Genomic DNA, 8653 nt, shown 5'->3' with positions numbered 1-8653 from the left:
ACCTCCTTCCCTCAGCCAGGGCATTGAAAATGGGTCGTGAATGGGTATTCCAGCATGACAATGACCCAAAACACACGGCCAAGGCAACAAAGGAGTGGCTCAAGAAGAAGCACATTAAGGTCCTGGAGTGGCCTAGCCAGTCTCCAGACCTTAATCCCATAGAAAATCTGTGGAAGGAGCTGGAGATTCGAGTTGCCAAACGTCAGTCTTGAAACCAGACCTGTCGCCAGACCTCAGTCTTAAGGGGGGCATATGAAATGCATGGGAGGGCAGGGCACAATTATTATTAGCCTACAGTACGTATATTTCATAATACATTCCCTCAAGTGTGGGGGGGGGGGGGGGGGGGGGGGGGGGCACAAGCATTTTTGGGGGCGGGCCCGGCCCCCTATAGCAACGGGTGTGCTTGAAACCTTAATGACTTGGAGAAGATCTGCAAAGAGGAGTGGGACAAAATCCCTCCTGAGATGTGTGCAAACCTGGTGGCCAACTACAAGAAACGTTTGACCTCTGTGATTGCCAACAATGGTTTTGCCACCAAGTACTAAGTCATGTTTTGCAGAGGGGTCAAATACTTATTTCCCTCATTAAAATGCAAATCAAGTTATACAATTTTTGACATGCATTTTTCTGGATTTTTTTGTTGTTATTCTGTCTCTCACTGTTCAAATAAACCTACCATTAAAATTATAGACTGATCATTTCTTTGTCAGTGGGCAAACGTACAAAATCAGCAGGGGATCAAATACTTTTTTCCCTCACTGTATATATATATTTTTAAAATATATGGGGGGGATTGGAAATTATGCAGACAATTACATTGATGGAAGCTACAATCTATCTGCAGTATTAAAGCTGATCTACCCCCTAACATTTAAAAAAAGAAGGAAAAAAAAATTAGGTCTGAAGTAGCACTGTTAATTTATATTTAAAACACATCCTTGAAATACTTTGTATTTGCTATAATAAAGTATTGATAACTTTTAATGCATTGCTCACATTTACCCTAACTCTTTATAAGGCATCACATTTTATATATGTCATAAAATCACGTTGAGTGGATCATAATGGTGAATGGCTTGGGTATACTCCAGTCGATATTTAGGTCATAAAACGGAATTCCCCTCAACCACGCTCAGAAATTGGGGGAAATAAACACTTTCCCAATGACCCCCATTGTAAAAAAGCCAGCTTCCTCGTCGATTTTTAGTTATACAGAAATAACTAAACATGCCGAAAAGCTGCCCTGTTGTTCAATGTACATGTAACCAGTAATGATGGGAAGTTCGGCTCTTTTCTGAGAGCCGGCTCTTTTGACTCGGCTCCCAAAGAAGAGCCGGCTCTTTCGACTCCCGAACGGCTCTTTATTTAGGATCTTTTGTAGCCTATATTTTACCTTAACTTTGAAAAAAAATCATGGTTTATGTGTTGAAAACCCTTTTGCTTTCAGTGTTTTTATGAGAGACCTTATAATGCCTAATTCTGTGCATTTATTCTGTGACAAAACCACTCTTACATTTGTTTATTTCAATTAAACTTTTTTATTGCACAAATTAACAATAAACTTCAAACAAATCCACAGAACAGAATCAAAACCAGAACCAAACTCCAGCAAACAGCATTAGTCCTCAGGGCAGGTTGGCATTCAGGAAGATCAGATGCCTCAGCTTGGATGGGCTGATAGGCCTGATACGATTTCGCCTCTCCGTGAGTATCTGCCCTGTTTTGGAGAAGATTCTCTCAGAAGGAACTGATGTGGCAACAATACATAGTCTCCCCTCCATCACCTTCACCAGGAGTGGAAAGACTGAGGCCTTGGCCTGCCACCAGCTCAGTGGGTCTTCTGCTCTCTGGATGAGGGGCTCCTCAAGGTAGCTCCTCACCTCCATTATAGCATCAGCTGTCGGATTTCTCCTTGAAGCATCTCCTGTAGCTCTGTCATCAAAAAGCCTCCAAACAGCAGAGGTTTGCTGCTCCTCCTCCACTTGGCCCTGTAATGGTGGAGCTGGCTGGCTGCTGGGGGTGCATTTTGCTGCTGCTGCTGCACTAATCCTCTGAAGAGCTTCATCAACAGCTCTACGATCACTGAAGGCAAGTTTTTTAAACCTTGGATCCAATAAGGTAGTTTCTGAAAGGACAGTGTTGTACTCCATCCGCAGAAATTTGCGGTCCATGGCTGAACAAAGAGCTGCAACTAATTCCTTCACTTTCTGCACAGTTACTGTCCATTGGTTCTCGGCTGTCACCAGCTGCAGACCTTTGCAAAGCAGGAGCATTTTCGAGGCTGTGACATAGCTGAAGGAGAGAAAACAGCAACTTTTAGAATTTAGTTTTTTAAAAGTATGTGGCATATTATACGTGATGCATTATACTGTATGTGTTGTGTTTGCAATGTATAATAGTGACTGAATAGTAGTAGAGAAAACAATGCTTCAATGGTTCTAGGTACCTGTCTGCACTTATCTCCACAGTCACCTCCTGGAATGGTTGCAGGACGGCGCAGACCTCTTTCACCAGCTCCCATTCCTCTTGGCTTAATGGCTCAATAGATGCGTTGATGAGGGCCAGGGTGGAGATGATGGCATCTTTTATTTCAAGCATTCGTTTCAACATATCAAATGTTGAGTTCCACCTGGTGGCACACTCTTGTTTGGGCCTCAGTTCAGGAATCCCCATTTGGCGCTGTGTGGACTTTAGCTTCTGTGCTGCTACTGTGCTTTTGTGGAAAAACTCCACAACAGCCTTCACCTTATCCACGGTTGTTTTGATCACCTTCAGAGCATCTCTAACCACCAGGTTTAGTGTATGCGCCAGACATGGGTGATGGGTCCACTTCAAAACTTTTATGGCTTTGGTGATGTTTGCAGCATTATCACTCACACAGCACACCACTTTGTCCTCTACTTGCCACTCTTTTGCCACTCTTAGTAGCTCCACTGCCAAGTTTTCTGCAGTGTGTCTGTCGGTGAACTCGAAGCAGTCCAGAAGGCAAGATGTCATCTTGTAATCTTCAATAAAGTGGCAAGTGACAGACATGAAAGAGCAGGTTGTTCTGGAGGTCCAGCAGTCAGTTGTCAGGCAAACTGATGGAGCTTTTGTCACCCTTTCTTGCCATAATGCACGTTCTGTGTCATATAGTTTTGGGATCATTGTTTGGGAAAGTGTTTTTCTACTGGGTAGAGTGTATGTGGGATTTAGGGCTTTGACAAAGTTTTTCATTCCTTTGTCCTCCACAATGGAAAAGGGTTGAAAATCAGAAGCTACCATTTTAGCCAACTCATCATCAATACTGTGCTGTTTGGCTGGGGTCATCAGTTTAGGTAAAAACTGACTTATTTTGCTTTGAGTTGCAGTAGGAGAGGTTATACTTGCACGCATGGGGATGGCAGTAGACGTTACAGCAGCTGTTGTTCTGGTATGAGACACACCAGGATCAGTAGATGGTGAGCTGGCTTGCCCTCTCTCCTCTAACTGCACTGTAGGATGGACAGTTCTTGTATGTCTATGCAGGTTTGTGGTGGAACCTGCTCTTATAGTGACCTTCGTTTTGCAGTGAAGGCACTCTGCTTTCTTGTTCCCAATATCTTTAAACTGCAGCCAGATGCTGCTTCGCTTTCTAGTGTCACTCATAGTTAAACGACACGACAATGCAAGACGCACACACGCTCCTCAGTCCGCTCTGTCTCTCTCTTCACTTGCAGTGGAGTCAAGTGGTGTGTCTGCCCCGCCCCCTCTCTGTTTACACATCCTTAATTCTCACGTGAATGCCGCATGCTGGTCGCCATGCTGGCCAATCATAACAGACCTCTGTGAAAGTGAAACCTAAGCAGCGAATGGGCAAAAAACTGGGAGCCGGCTCTCACTCGATGCGAGCCGGCTCTTCTGATTCACTACAAAGAGCCGGCTCTCAGAGCCGATGCTTGTGCGCATGACCCATCACTAGTAACCAGGTCAACAATTCCGACCTATAGTTCGCAATGCTCCCACATAGGGAAATAGAGCCTGCGAGAAGAGCCCTGTGTCTTTAGGCTATTTCGCGTGGGATAGTGGGAAATGTGGGGACCCGGTGGCCAAGGAGGCAACACGTAGCTATGTGTGTTGAAAGATGTATAGTCAATTTGTTTGTGTTGTTGGTCTTGGCTAATTTAATGTTCCGGTTGGTAGCTGGCTAGCACTCACTCACTCAAGTGGGGTTCCATCAACCCCTTTACCCACATCTATAATATCTGCTTCCATTGTGGTGTCATGTACATGCATCATAATGCTTTTGGTACAAACCTTTATGCTTCTACAAAACAGTTGTTGGAGGTAAAAGGTGTCCTCGCCATATGAACTACTACACACTGCCCTGTTTCTCCCAACTGCTCAACTAACCCTCAAGTCCTTCCAAATAATGCTGCGTTTAAATAAATCAAGGTTTATAATGAATCTAATAATCACAATAACAAACATATAGGCCAACAAACTGTAATGACCTTCGGTTTATAAGCACGGATATCGACTGCCACGGGAGCATGCTTTCGGGGCACAGTCGATGGCGCGCTGGTTGACGGTTCGAGACCTGCTCCCTGCCTGTTTCATTACATTGGTGTCAGAATTGATCGGACCTTGCATATACGAACGTGCGTGTGCTTGGCAGGTGAGCGCGTTCCTGTAAGACGTTGAGTTGTAGGCTAGCGCGAGGACGCGTACTTTGAAAGGAGGGAGTTGTGTAACGACCCTAGGTTTATAAACGCAGATATCGACTCTGCCACGGGAGCGTGCTTTTGGGGCACAGTCGATGGCGCGCTGGTCTTCGGGCCAAAAGGTTGAGGGTTCGAGACCGGCTCCCTGCCTGTTTCATTACAATACAGTAGGTTTGTCAGCCTACACTGAAGAGGGTGAGTTTTATTTTCATCCTACTCTCCCAGCATAAACAGACTGGCACCCAGTCTACAAGTGCCTTGATCCTACAGAAATATGGAACCGTGTTTTATATAAAATCAACTATGGAGTTGAGAATAGTAGCAGCATCTCCAGAGACCAAAAAGTTGATCACATTGCATTAAATAAAATGATTTATTTTCAATGATTTATCTCCCATAAGGGCGGGGTGCTGCTAGTTATTATTAACCAGTGGCATTTGTTGCTAATCTACGATCATTTTAACATTAGTTGATGGGAGACTTTGCAATTGAGCTGAATGCAAATAACTAGCAAACAAATATCTCTTGAGGGACATACTTTCGTGTGATGACTGGATTACCCTTTGTGAAAAATATGAAATTGTTGACAGTAATATTACTTGGAACAAGGTCTCTCATGCAAATATAGTACTTTTGGCATTAGCAAATAGTATTTTTTTATTTTCAACCAAATGCTTACAAGCCACAGAAAATGGCTAAACTGATTATGGCCAGTGGGATAGCCTTGTGTCTTCCACACATTTAGCTGAGTCTAACTGCTGAGGTGCAGTGGTGCACACATCCAGGTATGACATCCATGAAGATATAGACCTGAAAGATACATTCATTCTTAGAAGAGCCTACCAACTGGGCACAGTCAATTGAACATCTACTATTCCATGCTGATTCAACGAAATTACGTTGAAATAACGTTGATTCAACCAGTGTGTGCCCAGTGAGTAGTAATATGACATGTAGAAGGAGGCAAGCTGAATGGTGTGTCAGGTATAACTGATATCACACAATAATAATAATAATAATAATAATAATAATAATAATAATAATATATAAAAACACAACAGTCCCACCCCATAATGAAGATTTATGGTTGCACTCTCACAATGTGTCCCTGGCGTGTCATATCTCTCAGGAAGCTTTTGAGTCTTCTATGGACTGGAGCCAGTGCGAAGCCTGGAATGCAGTGTTTGGTTTTCACCAGGCATTACTGGAACCATGTCGTCCAAAAAGTTGACTCAAGTTTGCCAAAAAGCACCTGGATGATCATCAAGACTCTTGGAATAACGTTCTATGGACAGATGATTCAAAAGTATAACTTTTTGGACGACATGGTTCCAGTAATGCTTGGCGAAAACCAAACACTGCATTCCACAGTAAGAACATCATACCAAAGGTCAAGCATGGTGGTGGTGGTGTGATGGTTTGGGGATGATTTGCTGCCTCAGGACCTGGACGACTTGCCTTAATAGAAGGAACCATGAACTCTGCTCTGTATCAGAGAATTCTACAGGAGAATGTCAGACCATCCATCTGTGAGCTGAAGCTGAAGCGCAGCTGGGTCATGCAGCAAGACAATGATCCAAAACACACAATCAAGTCTACATGGGAGGGGGGGGGGGGATATTTATCAAGAGATATTTGTTTGCTAGTTATTTGCATTCAGCTCAATTGCAAAGTCTCCCATCAACTAATGTTAAAATGATCATAGAAGATAGTCCTATTTGGTAAAAGACCAAGTCCATATTATGGCAAGAACAGCTCAAATAAGCAAATACAAACGACAGTCCATTACTTTAAGACATGAAGGTCAGTAAATACGGAACAAGTGCAGTCGCAAAAACCATCTCTCACTGTTCAAATAAACCTACCATTAAAATTATAGACTGATCATTTCTTTGTCAGTGGGCAAACTTACAAAATCAGCAGGGGATCAAATACTTTTTTCCCTCACTGTGTGTATATATATATATATATATATATATATATATATATATATATATATATATATATATATATATATATATACACTGCTCAAAAAAATAAAGGGAACACTTAAACAACACATACTAGATCTGAATGAATGAAATAATCTTATTAAATACTTTTTTCTTTACATAGTTGAATGTGCTGACAACAAAATCACACAACAATTATCAATGGAAATCAAATTGATCAACCCATGGAGGTCTGGATTTGGAGTCACCCTCAAAATTAAAGTGGAAAACCACACTACAGGCTGATCCAACTTTGATGTAATGTCCTTAAAACAAGTCAAAATGAGGCTCAGTAGTGTGTGTGGCCTCCACATGCCTGTATGACCTCCTTACAATGCCTGGGCATGCTCCTGATGAGGTGGCGGATGGTCTCCTGAGGGATCTCCTTCCAGACCTGGACTAAAGCATCCACCAACTCCTGGACAGTCTGTGGTGCAACGTGGCGTTGGTGGATGGAGCGAGACATGATGTCCCATATGTGCTCAATTGGATTCAGGTCTGGGGAACGGGCGGGCCAGTCCATAGAATCAATGCCTTCCTCTTGCAGGAACTGCTGACACACTCCAGCCACATGAGGTCTAGCATTGTCGTACATTAGGAGGAACCCAGGGCCAACCGCACCAGCATATGGTCTCACAAGGGGTCTGAGGATCTCATCTCGGTACCTAATGGCAGTCAGGCTACCTCTGGCGAGCACATGGAGGGCTGTGCGGCCCCCCAAAGAAATGCCACCCCACACCATGACTGACCCACCGCCAAACCGGTCATGCTGGAGGATGTTGCAGGCAGCAGAACGTTCTCCACGGCGTCTCCAGACTCTGTCACGTCTGTCACATGTGCTCAGTGTGAACCTGCTTTCATCTGTGAAGAGCACAGGGCGCCAGTGGCGAATTTGACAATCTTGGTGTTCTCTGGCAAATGCCAAACGTCCTGCACAGTGTTGGGCTGTAAGCACAACCCCCACCTGTGGACGTCGGGCCCTCATACCACCCTCATGGAGTCTGTTTCTGACCGTTTGAGCAGACACATGCACATTTGTGGCCTGCTGGAGGTCATTTTGCAGGGTTCTGGCAGTGCTCCTCCTGCTCCTCCTTGCACAAAGGCAGAGGTAGCGGTCCTGCTGCTGGGTTGTTGCCCTCCTACGGCCTCCTCCACGTCTCCTGATATACTGGCCTGTCTCCTGGTAGCGCCTCCATGCTCTGGACACTACGCTGACAGACACAGCAAACCTTCTTGCCACAGCTCGCATTGATGTGCCATCCTGGATGAGCTGCACTACCTGAGCCACTTGTGTGGGTTGTAGACTCCGTCTCATGCTACCACTAGAGTGAAAGCACCGCCAGCATTCAAAAGTGACCAAAACATCAGCCAGGAAGCATAGGAACTGAGAAGTGGTCTGTGGTCACCACCTGCAGAACCACTTCTTTATTGGGGGTGTCTTGCTAATTGCCTATAATTTCCACCTGTTGTCTATTCCACTTGCACAACAGCATGTGAAATGTACTGTCAATCAGTGTTGCTTCCTAAGTGGACAGTTTGATTTCACAGAAGTGTGATTGACTTGGAGTTACATTGTGTTGTTTAAGTGTTCCCTTAATTTTTTTGAGCAGTGTATATATACACACACACACACACACATACATATACAGTTGAAGTCGGAAGTATACATACATCTTAGCCAAATACATTTAAACTCAGTTTTTCACAATTCCTGACATTTAATCCTAGTCAACATTCCCTGTTTTAGGTCAGTTAGGATCACCACTTTATTTTAAGAATGAGAAATGTCAGAATAATAGTAGAGAGAATGATTTATTTCAGCTTTTATTTCTTTCATCACATTCCCAGTGGGTCATGCTAACCTTATCTAGCTATCTAATGTTATCTGTTGTTGTTTTTTTTTTTTTTTTAGCTACACTGTATTGAAAAGATTAGCCAGCTGGCTCTATGGCTGGTTCTGGAGCTAGAGATAGATAA

At 43.8% G+C, this 8653-nt stretch overlaps 1 protein-coding gene across 1 annotated transcript; it reads right to left on the bottom strand.

Moving 5' to 3' along the window:
• Positions 1–1528: 1528 nt before the first annotated feature.
• LOC311135740 (E3 SUMO-protein ligase ZBED1-like) lies at positions 1529–3865 on the bottom strand. The gene is made up of 2 exons (XM_084169776.1): positions 2450–3865; positions 1529–2295 (listed from the first exon to the last, which is right to left on the bottom strand). Exons 1-2 carry the CDS (start codon positions 3628–3630, stop codon positions 1629–1631), a joined length of 1848 nt encoding a protein of 615 aa, XP_084025902.1. The 5' UTR covers positions 3631–3865; the 3' UTR covers positions 1529–1628.
• Positions 3866–8653: the final 4788 nt, after the last annotated feature.

Source organism: Coregonus lavaretus (genome assembly GCF_964263955.1).
Source record: "Coregonus lavaretus genome assembly, chromosome: 1".
Taxonomy (NCBI): Eukaryota; Metazoa; Chordata; class Actinopteri; order Salmoniformes; family Salmonidae; genus Coregonus; species Coregonus lavaretus.
Note: the sequence above shows the minus strand (reverse complement) of the source record. Positions and strands in the feature narration are given on the sequence as shown.

What these genes read in the sequence shown, in the direction of transcription:
- LOC311135740 (XM_084169776.1), bottom strand. Translation starts at nt 3,630, where the DNA reads ATGAGTGACACTAGAAAGCGAAGCAGCATCTGGCTGCAGTTTAAAGAT. An exon ending in GTGGAGATAAGTGCAGACAG is followed by an intron (nt 2,296 to 2,449) that starts GTACCTAGAACC and finishes TCTCTCCTTCAG; the next exon opens with CTATGTCACAGCCTCGAAAA.